At 45.7% G+C, this 14,498-nt stretch overlaps 1 protein-coding gene across 2 annotated transcripts in view; it reads right to left on the bottom strand.

The window, feature by feature from the left end:
- Positions 1–603: 603 nt before the first annotated feature.
- The window catches only part of MTF2 (metal response element binding transcription factor 2), a 162,817-nt gene continuing 148,922 nt past the window's right edge, over positions 604–14,498 (bottom strand). The window contains exons 12-15 of one of the 2 annotated variants that reach the window (XM_030205515.1): positions 7,209–7,320; positions 4,330–4,397; positions 4,122–4,217; positions 604–2,713 (exon numbers count right to left, since the gene is read on the bottom strand). In XM_030205515.1, coding sequence (XP_030061375.1) covers positions 2,356–2,713; positions 4,122–4,217; positions 4,330–4,397; positions 7,209–7,320 — 634 coding nt within the window. In that variant the 3' untranslated portion in view covers positions 604–2,355. Of the gene's footprint in view, positions 2,714–4,121; positions 4,218–4,329; positions 4,398–7,208; positions 7,321–14,498 lie in introns of those variants that run through there. The other variant, XM_030205516.1, reaches the window with a different exon arrangement.

The raw sequence follows: 14,498 nt of genomic DNA, 5'->3' as shown, positions 1-14,498 counted from the left end.
TGGTGGTTTACTATAGTTGTTATTGTTGTTTTCTCTTTCTGATTTATAAACAGTTGCACAGAATATTGTTCCGTTTTAAACTTTAATAAAAATTTAAATATAAAATCATAAGTGTTCGAGGCTTCTGCAGATGAGGACAGAGCCTGCAGGGACAGGGCAGGGATGGAGACAGACTTTGTCCCCATGAAGGCTGTTAATTAATTGCACAGTTATTTTATGTTCAAGTGATACAGATGACGATGATTTCATTTTTTGGAAAAACAAGCAAGTGCTGGCCACAACTGGCAAAATTTGCACAGAGGATCCTGTGCATTCCTGCTACCAGCACATCGTCTGAGAAGACATTTTCTATTGCAGGAAGGACTGTGGAAGGCAGGAGAGTTAGACTGAATCAAGAGATTGTTGATGACATATTATTCATCCACAGATTTAAAAAATCATAACAGTGCTTCGTATGGCATATTTCTTTCCCACTAGGGCATACAGAACAGGTTGTATTTTGTACCCCTGTACATTTTAACAGGTTGGATTAGGTGGTGGGGGAAGGGGAGATACTTTAGTTCAATAAAGCATGTATAACTTTAATAAATACATATCTACCACTTCAGTTCATAATTTATCATTTTTTGGTGGCAGGTTGGAGTTCTTGTAACAAAATAAGACAGTACAAAAAGGGTTAAATTAACAATTATTGATATAAAACATTTTTCTTCCATTTACTCTTTGGCTAATAAAAGTCACATTAAAAAACAGAAAACAGAGAAAAAAAAAAAAAAGAAAATATTCCTTTGCACATCCCATATCACCATCAATGCAAAACTGTCATCATTGTAAAAGTGAAGAGGTAATGTCACAAAAACAGTACAGCAACATACTGTTTTGTCAACCTGTGCAATAAAATACATTATTACATTTACTAAAACATGACAAAATCACAAATGCACACAGACATCTTGTAGGAAACATAGGAGGGATTCCAAAAGGAAAGAAGAAACTTACAAATTACAGGGCTCTATCAAGCAACGTGATAAGTGCCAGTTGTATTTTCTTACACAGAATAGAAGGTAGGATGCAAGAGGTCACTGAGCTGGCACATAATCACTTGCTTAACAGTGATCAGAAGGTGTTAAAATGAAAACACTTTCTAGTGGAACTCATGGTCACTTTTATTCCACTCTTCATTACTAAGGAAGAGATGGATTACAAATTCAGGAACTGAAAAGTATTACCAAGAGTGTATGAGCATTACGGAATCCAGCTTTTGCCAGAACATACTGCGCATATGGCTTGATGCATCTCTCTCAGCAAGCAACAGCACCAATAAAGCCTGAGAAGAAATGCTGATGTGTAAATACTGCAACTAATTCCTGAAAAACAGAACACTGGGAATTGCATCAAAAAATTGTTCATTCCCATACTTTTCTTTAACATCTTAAATTGCATAGGTCACATATTAAAGACACTGATGTCTAGTCAGAGGCAATTTACAGGCTCAAGATTTTGTACATTTACTTAAAAGAACATTTAAGATTTTTTTCTTTAAATTATAGTCTGTAACAGGCATCACATGCACTGCACGTCATAAAATCCATAGGGTACTGAAAAATTCATTTAGCAAAATGAGATGATTAGAAATAATCCTATAAACCTGTCCATTTATTCACATCTATACATTTTCTAGATGAAAATTTTTACTGGGAAAGATAGTATCTAAATCAGCACTCCAAAACTTTCTGTACTAAAAATAGCACCAGTGAAATTTTCCCTGTTTTATAAGCAAAAATAACAATTTAGGAGGTAAATACATAATTTGAAAAATAAGATTGACCTCTATATTTTGGAACTCGTTTCAGATGTAGAACTTTCAAACGCCCTTCAGCACTCTTACCAGAAAGCAGTTGATGTAGCACAGGCTACCTGACAGGGAGTATAGGGCTAGGATGGAACTTAATTCCAGAAAAAGTACCTAAAAAAAATTTAAAATTATTTTAAAGCAATTTTTACTTCTCAAGGGTGTATATTGTTATAAAAATATTGTGCAGCAGAACACATTTCAACACAAGTAAAATGTACTTCTTTAAAATAATGAAATGTCCTCTGAGAAGGTGCAATTTTCCCAGTACTTACTGCAAATTATTTCAGCCTAATCACAATCAGGTAGTCCTACTGTTTCTGAATACTTAACACCATTGTGCAGCGCTATGTACATAGCACTATAAACATGATGAAGTATGATCTCAGATGTAAATTTATATAAAAGAAGAGATAGTAAGACATAGGGGATTTGTTCTTTTGTTTTAAAGTAGCTATACCTACAGAAAATGACAGTGCAGTGAATACAGTGCTCAGTACAAGTCAGGATGCAGTTGCTCCTTCCCATTCCACAAGATACTGCACTTTTCCATCAAAAGTAACTCTGCGAGCTAAAACACGATACTTTTCCCCACATGCTATTCTACCTGCAGCCCCAAAATAGTTAGTGATTGAATTTTTCAGATGATGTAACTGAAATTCCTGTTCTGATAAGTTATTAAGAATCTCTGCATTGAGTCCATCTAACTGAGCATCTTCTTTGCCTTCAGTCTCTTTTACAATTTCTGAATTCTGAGGCTGGAGTGCTTTTCGTGGAAGGCGGCCTCTTCTCCTCCTCAAGTGGGGTCCTGTTGCTGGCCAAGGTCTTCCCGTGCGTGTCATTCTTCTTGAATCAGACAAGCTATTAAACATTAAAAAGACCTGCATGTAATATTTCCCAAAAATTAAAAATCATTTGCAAGTTTGAAATTGTTATTTTCTTCTAAGCGTTCTTGAAGGCAGTATGCCAAGAGTTAAATGGCTGTTTCATAATCATCATTGTTCAAAATTTGTGGTCACTGCCTCCAGTTAATGCCTTGTTCAAGCTACATAAAAAAAAAAAAGATATGGCAACGCTGACCTCTAACAGGGGCTCTCCACAGATAGCAGGATAAAACAGACATACTAGTGGGTGGCACCGTCTGACAGTGACAACATAAATCACTCTCAGAGCTCAGAAAGACCTAGAGACCCATATGAGCAAGTGCAAGAAGGTATCACTCAACCCCTCCTTTTGTGACATGCTTGAGTCTATAACTTAGGTTGGTAGGCAAAGCCCCAAGAAGATGGGTGTGAATGTGTGCCTGACTTATCCTGCTGTCTATAGAGAGAACCCCCCTCCTTGGTGGGGGGGGGGGGGAGAAGACATTCCTGGAGGTTCAGTGGTCCTAATAATGACCTCCATCTAGTGAAGTGCAGGGCAAAAGAAAGCAAGGCAAGTCTGACTCAGGTCATGCCCTCTTCCTGGTACCCTAACTCACCCTTTAAAAAAACAAAAACATATGGGGCAGGATAAATATCCAATCATTCCTGCTCAGGCATTACCATGCTTCAAAATGGTGCCACCTGACCCTAGCAGTATGATCCTGCAGTAATCTCTTCTGGTCTCTAATTAAAGGTATGCACCAGGGCAGGGACAACCAGAGATCACTTGTCTCCCTACAGATTTCCTTTGAAAGAGGTGAATTAGGGGCCCTGATAAGTGAGTGGTCCTTCACGTCCTACCTTTTGCCCTGCATCAAGGTGGGGAAGGGGAGAGGGTAGCTACTAGAACCACTGCCCACCAAGGATTTCTCAGCTCTTTCTACACTTCCCCCCAAGGAGAGCAGGTGAAAGAGGAGGGCACCTACTCACTGTGAAGTTTAATAGCTTATAGTCCTATCTTTTAACAGCCTCTCTGGGAAGCTTGTTTGCACAATACCAAACTGATGCTCATAAAGGAAAGTTACCTACACCATACTAGGTGTATTTAACTTTCAGTAGCCAATGCAGAATGAAAGGGTTAATACAAGCCACATTAAACTTGTGTATAATAAGCTGATCTGCACACACTTGTATGTGAAGCAGCTCATTCTCTCACCCCCCCCCCTCCACAACTGCACCTGATGTATTCATAAAAGAAGTCAAGTTAATGCTGGTTAACACACATTAATGGCCCAAACACACACATTAATTGGCCAATAATGTATATTAATGGAGCTTGGTAAACAGTTCTCTTAAAGTAAGAAACAAAATGATTACTTAAAATTTTAAGAATGTATCAATCATACCTGGAAATGCTAGATGAGGTAGTTTCTTTTGTGCTGGCAGCACTAGTGGATTCCACATCTGAGGTATTTGTTGATTGTGCAGTTTTATCAGGTTTCCTAATGCAAAAGATTTTAGAAACACCACAAAATGACAGATTTTTAATTAGAATTATTTGAATTTAGATAGCAAAACTATGTGAAATATTACTATAAGAATCTTTTTTTTTACCCTCTAGAACATGGATTTAAAGATGGCACTAAGCTGGATTTTTCAGTCTCTGGAGCTTGTTCTTTCTCCTATTAAGGAAGAAAACATTCTAGACAATATGACAATATAAACATAGTAAACATAGTAGATGACGGCAGAAAAAGACCTGCACGGTCCATCCAGTCTGCCCAAGAAGATAAATTCATATGTGCTACTTTTTTATTTGTACTGTCCTCTTCAGTGCACAGACCGTATAAGTCTGGCCAGCCCTATCCCCGCCTCCCAACCACCAACCCCGCCAGGTGCTCTGGTGGCTAAAGATGGAGGTGTGCAGAGAAAGAAGAAGAAGAAACAAAGACAGCCCAGCAGAGTCCTGTGCCCTCTGCTGCAGGGAGAAAGAAAGAGGGAGACCTAGTGCCCTGGACACAGAGAAGTGCCCAGGGACAGAGAGAGGGGGGGCAGTAGACCCCAAGCTGAGCTCTGTGCTCTGCTGCACAGAGAAAGACAGAGAGCTAGCAAGAGCCCTAGTGAGCTCTGCTTTATACCTAATAAGAACTGAGAGGGAACAGGAGCAGAGAGAGATCAAAAACTTCTCTTTCCCAGTTATTTCCTTTACAGAACTCCAGATACTTTCTGAGGTCAGGAAAGGTGACAACTTTCACAGGTGTCCTGGAGCCACACTGTCTAGCTTTGGTTGCTCTGAAGCCCTGCTCCCAGATGGAACAAAAGGTATGTTAATCAAGAGTAATTGAGAAACCAAAGGGCTATCAGGCCTCTCTGAGCACCATTTGGCCCATTTCATCCTCAATGGTTCCTGCAGGAGAGGGGGGAGAGTTTATCAGAGGTCAGAAGGTGGTTTAATATTGTCAAACTGATTTCATATTAATATAAGTATGTCCAGCAATAATTTTGACCTCCTGCAATCCTGACACCCGCCTCCCAACCACCAGCTCTGGCACAGACCCTTTAAGTCTGCCCAACACTATCCCTGCCTCCCAACTACCAGTCCCGCCTCCCACCACCAGCTCTGGCACAGACCGTATAAGTCTGCCCAGCACTATCCCTGCCACCCACCACCGGCTCTGGCACAGACCGTATAAGTCTGCCCAGCACTATCCCCGCCGCCCAACCACCAGCCCCGGCACAGACCGTATAAGTCTGCCCAGCACTAGCCCTGCCTCCCAACCACCAGCTCTGCCACCCATTCTAGGCTAAGCTCTAGGCTAAATTAAGATTTAATTGCTTGGCGTAACCTGTATCACGACTGAAGTTCAGATTTAGTTTTAAGCCATTTGCTTCCTTTAATTTTGAGCTGAAGGCATTACTTAAACTAGCAGAGTACCTTAGCTCCCTATGGCTACAACCCCATTTCTTCAGCCACAAAGCATGTGCCTCCCTGGCATCTTTGAGGGCCCTCTTAAGTTGCATCCCCAAGCATGGGTTTTGCAGCTGCATCTCGGGTCATGACCTCCTCTATTACTTCCTTAGACCAGTGGTACTTAAACCTGGTCCTGGAGGCACCCCAGCCAGTCAGACTCTCAGGATTTCCACAATGAATATTCATGAGAGATTTGTATGCAATAGAGGCAGCATGTGCAATTATCTCTTGAATATTCATTGTGGATATCCTGAAAGTGTGGCTGGCTGAGGTGCCTCCAGGACCAGGTTTGGGAATCGCTGTCTACGACCATAAGCCTCCCTTGTACCGGAAACTATGGTGTGGTTAGAATCTACAGGCAGATCGGAAAACCTTCGAAAGCTAATCAAGAAATGTATTAAGTTATGTCCAATATATAACAATATATTATTGTATAGACAATGCTTCTAAAGCAAAATGTGATTTCTGTTTTACTGCTCTGCATGGGGGAGAGGGGTGAAGAGCCCTGTGGTTTTATTCCTGGCTTTGCAGCTAGAAGTGCCACTGAAGTAGCACTGACCACACTGTGAGGTGGGCAGTAGAACAGCCATGTGCTGTTCTTATGGCAATGTCTGCTAGTCAAAGTACAGTGGAAGATGATCTTGAGAGCCACATCTTGCTCTGACCCGGTCTATGTACACAAAAATAAAGAATGTGGGAAAATACTGAAGGCTGTGCATGACAGTTATTTCCAAAGAACAGGATACAAAGACAAAAAGGAGAGAAATGACAGGAAAAAGAGCACACATCATTGTCCTTGATACATCATTGTCCTTGATACAGTTTTTTGCTAATTTGAATTTCTTGAGCATAGAATGACCAGTTGTATTAATCTTTCCAGGAGCATTAGCAAAGTTATCTCAACAAGATTTTGTGTTGCAGTTATTTACCCAACCTTGGAACAAAATTCTGCTAGATATTTATGCCTAGAAACTTGCTATCTTTCTTTCAGGAAAAATAAAATGTGGCTGTTCAACTAAACAGTTGCCAGCCCCACATTCACTCCCTGCCCTTTACGTCTGCTCCCTGGCAGAATTTGGTAATCTCTTCTTAAGGATTGCTTTGTTCGGTGTTGTGGTTCTTATATGGTGTAGGGACTGCTTATTCTTTACACTTTCCTTGGTGATTACATGGCCTCTTCTCAGTTGTTTATCTTCTCCAATTTTATGTATCTTTTATTGTGTATTATCTTAGATGCTGCTATACTGACACTTCTTGGGCTTTTGTTGATCTAGTATCAGTTGTATACTTTCTCCTTAACTTTATGTGCCATGTTTCTGTGCATTATGGGAATAATCGTATAGAGCATTTTCTATGTGTAAAGCATGTTTTATATGTGGAAAATGGCTCTTATAAACTTGCATGGTGGAATACACAACTGCCCCTACTTTTATGGGATCCATACGTAGGCATTCCTGGCAGCTTAGTTTGGGCAGAGTTGAAAAAGGTGAGAATAACAAATGAATACAAATAAAATACTTACCAAAGGCAATACTGGCTCTGAATCTCTTTCAGTCATCTTCTTAGTATGTGGTCCTGGAGGACGACCTACTGGCTTCCTCTTCTCCTGTCTTACTACACCATTACTCATCTCCCTAAAAAAAAATCCAATAATTAATCTGAAAACCAATCCATGCTGAAGAATGAGGAAATGGCTCAGGCACCCGTAATAAAATAATTTATATAGTGCATACAGGATTTCTGCAGCACTGTATACAGATTAGAGGTGGGCAATTAACGCATTAATAACGCTACTGACGCACTAATATTTTAACGATGCCTGATTTTTTTTAACGCTGACTCAACCCAAAATGACATGCTCCCCACTTTTACCTCTACAGCTGGGCTCCTTTTCTCCTTCCTCAGCGCTCCTGTCTCCCCCTGCACAGCTGGACTCTGCAGATACTTGAGCTGTGCAGTGCAGGAACTTGAGGAAGTCTCACTGGACTTGAAACTGCAAGACTTCCCCAACTTCCTGCACTGCGCAGCTCAAGTATCTGCAGAGCCCAGCCATGCAGGGGAAGACAAGGAGCACCAAGGAAGGAGAAAAGGAGCCCTACTGCAGAGGTAAAAGTGATAGCCCTGGTGGGAGGGAACAGGAAGATAGACAAATCATATGTAAGCACTGGCCCCTTCTCTCTTTGCATGGATTTACCATCACTAGAGGCAGGAATTTAGGTGATCTGTTCTCTAAAAGGAACGATATTAGGATGGATGACTCAGTGAGTGGGGCATGCTATATGGGGGAGCTGTGTTTATTGTAAACATGTTTGGGTTACAAAGGAAGTAACACACCCAGTTACAGGATCTAGGTTTCAATTGAAAGCATATGCAGACTGTAACATCTCTCTAGTTGTAATTGGCATACAGTGCCCATGTGGTAAATGGTACATTGGGCACACTAAGCATAGGATTAATCATAGGGTAGCAGAGCACTTGAGTAATTTGTGTAACTATGGAATTGAAGCTCCCCTGGTTAGTCATTGGGATCAATATCATCATACAGAACAAGACCTGCTTTTTGTAGTACTGCTTAAAGTTAATTTGAGGAGAGGCAGAAACAGAGCAGCGACACTGTTGAGGAAGGGACAGCAGTTTATTTTTAACTGGCAGACTGTGGCCCCTAGTGGTCTGAATAAGGAAATAGAATGGCAGATATTGATTTAAATCTCCTGGCTTTGCATAGGGGGTGTAATTTGCACAGCTGTAGACACAAATGTGTTGGTGTCTTTCTGGGGCGCCTGTGAAGGAGGGTGCAGTTCACACTGCAGGTAGCCATTATGTATTGCTTAAGCAATGATGAGTTTGAGGGATACAACAGTTAAATGTGGGAGTCTGGCAGACTTTTTTGTTAATTTGTTTAAGTTAAGATTTGTAGTATTTGATGTTTTATGTTTAGTTTAAGTTCTCCTGAGGACGCCGTATGAGGTGAAACACGGATGCCATGTAGAGAACAAGAGAACAACATTTGGGAATATATACCTGAAGGAGAAAGTAAGACGACATTGTGAGCACATTTTAGATACACTTTTCAGTCTGTGTGGGATCCTTCTCTGAACCTGGATTTTTGCACCGGAAGATACAGATTGGGGGACTTTTGCACCAAAAATACAGATTGGGAGTACCAACATTGCAGATAAGTGAACTTGTTAAGCTGTTTATAGCTATGAGATATTGTATTATATTATGAATTATTGGTAGGCAGGGTGGACTCAGTGCAATGATGGTTGGAGGAGTGCATTATTAAAGAGCTGGATCCTACACTGATCAATATATAATGCACTTGGTCTGAGCACTATCAAAATATATATTTACTAGCCATTAAGCCCGCTGCATTGCTGAAGCTAACTGTAAGAATACAACTTGTCTGCTTGTCCTTGGAGAAAGTGATATACAATATGCAAACTTGACCTTGCCATTTGTGAGGCACAACCGTAGAAGTCCCTCCAGAACTGGCCTTAATTCCCAGCTACTGGAGTTGCCCAATCTACATCTGTCTTTCATCATTTGCAGGACACAGACCATAGAAATCTGTCCGGTATTGACCTTAGTTTCCAACTACTCGACCAATATAACAGCCTTCCACATCCTCTTTCTATTTGGGCATTCCCTGTGTTTATCCCAAACGTTTATGTGGTGCCTGGAAGCACTGGATCACAGTTTTGTGACCTGATACTCCTGGGAAGGTATAATAATGCTGCTTGCAAAGTTGACTGCAAGCAGCGATATGCATATACTGTGGGAGTGATTAACCTGCTGTACTGAACTACCGCAGGTTAGTCACGGTCGTAGAGCATCAGGATTAAAAGGTTTTTCATTCAGCACAAGAAGTAGAACACGCCACTGAAGTTTCAGTACACTGTTCTAACTCACAGCTTATTACACTGGCCACACTGTAAGGCTATTTATTAGAAGAAAGTATTTCTTTTTTTAAAATTTCTATAGTGAAATTGAAGTGCAGAATATAGCGAATGATACATACCTGTAGCAGGTGTTCTCCGAGGACAGCAGGCTGATTGTTCTCACGACTGGGTTGACGTCCACGGCAGCCCCCACCAACCAGAAAAAAACTTTGCGGACGGTCCAGCACGCATGCGCGGCCATCTTCCCGCCCGTGCGCGACCGTTCCCACTCAGTTGAATGACAAACAAAAGAATGAGTAAAACGCAACTCCAAAGGGGAGGAGGGAGGGTAGGTGAGAATAATCAGCCTGTTGTCCTCGGAGAACACCTGCTACAGGTATGTATCATTCACTTTCTCCGAGGACAAGCAGGCTGCTTGTTCTCACGACTGGGGTATCCCTAGCTCTCAGGCTCACTCAAAACAAGAACCCAGGTCAATTGAACCTCGCAACGGCGAGGGCATAACAGAAATTGACCTACGAAGAACAACTAACTGAGAGTGCAGCCTGACCAGAATAAAATCGGGTCCTGGAGGGTGGAGTTGGATTCAAACCCCAAACAGATTCTGCAGCACCGACTGCCCAAACCGACTGTCGCGTTGGGTATCCTGCTGAAGGCAGTAATGTGATGTGAATGTGTGGACAGATGACCATGTCGCAGCCTTGCAAATCTCTTCAATAGTGGCTGACTTCAAGTGGGCCACTGATGCTGCCATGGCTCTAACACTATGAGCCGTGACATGACCCTCAAGAGCCAGCCCAGCCTGGGCGTAAGTGAAGGAAATGCAATCTGCTAGCCAATTGGAGATGGTGCGTTTCCCGACAGCGACCCCCTTCCTATTGGGGTTGAAAGAAATAAACAATTGGGCAGACTGTCTGTGGGGCTGTGTCCGCTGCAGATAGAAGGCCAACGCTCGCTTGCAGTCCAATGTGTGCAACTGACGTTCAGCAGGGCGGGTATGCAGTCTAGGAAAGAATGTTGGCAAGACAATTGACTGGTTAAGATGGAACTCCGACACCACCTTTGGCAGGAACTTAGGGTGAGTGCGGAGTACTACTCTGTTGTGATGAAATTTGGTATAGGGAGCATGAGCTACCAGGGCCTGCAGCTCACTGACTACGAGCTGAAGTAACTGCCACCAAGAAAATGACCTTCCAGGTCAAGTACTTCAGATGGCATGAATTCAGTGGCTCAAAAGGAGGTTTCATCAGCTGGGTGAGGACGACGTTGAGATCCCATGACACTGCAGGAGGCTTGACAGGGGGCCTTGACAAAATCAAGCCTCTCATAAATCGAACGACTAAAGGCTCTCCAGAGATGGATTTACCCTCTACACGATAATGGTAAGCACTAATCGCACTAAGATGATTCCTTACTGAGTTGGTCTTGAGACCAGACTCTGATAAGTGCAGAAGGTATTCAAGCAGGTTATGTGCAGGACAAGAACGAGGTCCTAGGGCCTTGCTCTCACACCAAACGACAAACCTCCTCCACTTGAAAAAGTAACTCTTTTTAGTGGAATCCTTTCTAGAGGCAAGCAAGACACGGGAGACACCCTCAGACAGACCCAACGAAGCAAAGTCTACGCCCTCAACATCCAGGCCGTGAGAGCCAGAGACTGAAGGTTGGGGTGCAGAAGCGCTCCGTCGTTCTGCGAAATGAGAGTCGGAAAACACTCCAATCTCCACGGTTCTTCGGAGGACAACTCCAGAAATAGAGGGAACCAGATCTGACGGGGCCAAAAAGGCGCTATCAGAATCATGGTGCCGTGGTCTTGCTTGAGCTTCAGCAAGTTCTTCCCCACCAAAGGTATGGGAGGACAAGCATACAGGAGGCCGTTCCCCCAATGGAGGAGAAAGGCATCCGACGCCAGTCTGCGGTGCACCTGCAGTCTGGAACAGAACAGAGGCAGCTTGTGGTTGGTCTGAGAGGCGAAAAGGTTCACCGAGGGGGTGCCCCACTCTCGGAAGATCTTGCGTACCACTCTGGAATGGAGCGACCACTCGTGCGGTTGCATGACTCTGCTCAGCCTGTCAGCCAGACAGTTGTTTACGCCTGCCAGGTATGTGGCTTGGAGAAGCATGCCGAACTGGCAAGCCCAACTCCACAGCCCGATGGCTTCCTGACACAGGGAGCGAGATCCGGTGCCCCCCTGCTTGTTGATATAATACATTGCAACCTGATTGTCTGTACGAATTTGGATGATTTGGTAGGACAGCCAATCTCTGAAGGCCTTCACTGCGTTCCAGACCGCTCGGAGCTCCAGGAGGTTGATCTGAAGATCTTGTTCCTGGAGGGACCACAGACCCTGGGTGTGGAGCCCATCGACATGAGCTCCCCACCCCAGGTGAGATGCATCCGTCGTCAGCACCCTCGTGGGCTGCGGAATTTGGAATGGACGTCCCAGGGTCAAATTGGTCCGAATTGTCCACCAGTGCAGCGAATTACGGCAACTGATGGACAGGCGGATGACATCTTCTAGATTCCCAGTGGCTTGGCACCACTGGGAAGCTAGGGTCCATTGAGCAGGTCTCATGTGAAGATGAGCCATGGGAGTCACATGAACCGTAGATGCTATATGACCCAGGAGTCTCAACATCTGCCAAGCTGTGACCTGCTGAGACGCTCTGGTCTGGGAGGCGAGGGACAGGAGATTGTGCGCCCTCGCTTCAGGAAGAAAGGCCTGAGCCGTCTGTGAATTCAGCAGAGCTCCTATGAATTCCAGAGATTGGACTGGCTAGAGATGGGACTTCGGGTAATTTATTACAAACCCCAGCAGCTCCAGAAGGTGAATAGTACACTGCATGGACCGACGAGCTCCTGCCTCTGAGGTGCTCTTGACCCGCCAATCGTCGAGATACGGGAACACGTGCACCCCCAGCTTGCGTAGATACGCCGCCACCACCACGAGACACTTCGTGAACACCCATGGTGCAGAGGCGAGCCCAAAGGGCAGCACACAATACTGAAAGTGCCTTGTCCCCAGACGGAATCGGAGATACTGTCTGTGGGCTGGCAGTATCAGGATGCGAGTGTAAGCGTCCTTCAAATCCAGGGAACATAGCCAATCGTCTTTCTGAATCATGGGTAGAAGGGTGCCCAAGGAAAGCATCCTGAACTTTTCTCGGACCAGATATTTGTTCAGGCCTCTCAGGTCTAGGATGGGGGCGCATCCCCCCTGTTTTCTTTTCCACAAAGAAGTACCTGGAATAGAATCCCTGCCCTTCCTGCCCGGGTAGCACAGGCTCAACCACATTGGCGCTGAGAAGGGCGGAGAGTTCCTCTGCAGGTACCTGCTTGTGATGGGAGCTGAAGGATTGGGCTCCCGGTGGGCAATTTGGTGGAGTGGAGACCAAATTCAGGGTGTATCCGCACCGCACTATTTGGAGAACCCACTGGTCAGAGGTTACGAGAGGCCACCTTTGGTGAAAAACTTTCAACTTCCCCCCCGACTGGCAGGTTGTCCAGCACGGACACTTTGATGGCGGCTATGTTCCCATGGATCCAGTCAAAAGCCCGTCCCCTGCTTTTGCTGTGGAGGCGTAGGGGGCTGCTTAGGTGCACACTGTTGACGGGAACGAGCGCACTGGGACTGTCCCTGTGCCTGAGGAGGCCTTCGGGCCGGCTGGGTGTACCTACGCTTGCTGTAGGCGTAGGGTGCAGCCTGCCAAGCCCGGGAAAAATGTCCACCTGTAGAGGTGGATGCTGAAGGCACCCGGTGGGAGAGCTTGTCGAGAGCGGTTTCCCGCTGGTGTAGTTGGTCCACCAACTGCTGGACCTTCTCGCCGAAAATGTTATCCCCCTGGCAAGGGACATCCGCCAGCCGCTGCTGGGTGCAGTTGTCCAGGTCAGAGGCACGCAGCCAGGAGAGTCTGCGCATCACTATACCTTGGGCCGCAGCTCGGGATGCCACATCACAGGTGTCATAGATACCCCTGGACAGGAACTTTCTGCACGCCTTCAGCTGCCTGGCCACCTCCTGAAAAGGCCTGGACTGCTCCGGAGGGAGCTTGTTGACCAGGTCCGCCAGTTGCTTCACATTGTTCCGCATGTGGATGCTCGTGTAGAGCTGGTATGATTGGATGCGGGTCACGAGCATGGAAGATTGGTAGGCCTTCCTCCCAAACAAGTCCAGAGTGCGAGACTTCCGCCCTCGGCTCATCCACAGAGACCACGGGAAAGGGAATGCAAATAGACATATCCCTGACAAAGGAGGCAAAGGAGAGGCTCTCAGGGGGCGAGAGCTTCCTCTCCGGTGAAGGAGTGGGGTCGGAGGGAAGGCCCACAGACTCCTCTGAGGAGAAATATCTGGGGTCCTCCTCCAACCCCCATGAGGCCTCCTCCTCCTCGGTGTCGCACATGAGCTCTTTCAGCTCAGACCTCAACCGGGCCCGTCTCGACTGCAAGGAACCACGTCCTCGATGATGGCGTTGAGTGGTGGATGAAGCTCCCTCCATCGATGTTGACGGGGACTCCACCTGCGTGGCGGTCGACACCGGTGCCGCAAGCGGAGTCGGAGGCCTCGGCATCGTGCCAGAGCACACCGGCGCCTCCATCAATGGCGCCGGGGGCGCAAGCACCCCCGGTTCCGGCAGAGCCTGGCGCATCAGGCTTCCAGGATCCCGGGAAGGATGGCTCGGAGGCACTCGTCGAGGCCCGCTGTCAGGAAAGGCAGTGGGGCCGGTGCGGGTGTCGGTGCTGCTTGGGTCCAGGAGACGGTACCGAAGTACCCGCGGACTGACGCAGCGACACCTCTTCAACCGAGGGGGAATGCTCCTCCTGGCACTGCCGCTTCCTGGGCGTCGAGTCGTCCCTCGAAGTACCGGAGCTGGCAGTCCCGTGCGCCGTTGGCGACCGATGACGGTGCTTCT

This window comes from Microcaecilia unicolor, chromosome 6 (assembly GCF_901765095.1).
Source record: "Microcaecilia unicolor chromosome 6, aMicUni1.1, whole genome shotgun sequence".
Classification (NCBI taxonomy): domain Eukaryota; kingdom Metazoa; phylum Chordata; class Amphibia; order Gymnophiona; family Siphonopidae; genus Microcaecilia; species Microcaecilia unicolor.
Note: the sequence above shows the minus strand (reverse complement) of the source record. Positions and strands in the feature narration are given on the sequence as shown.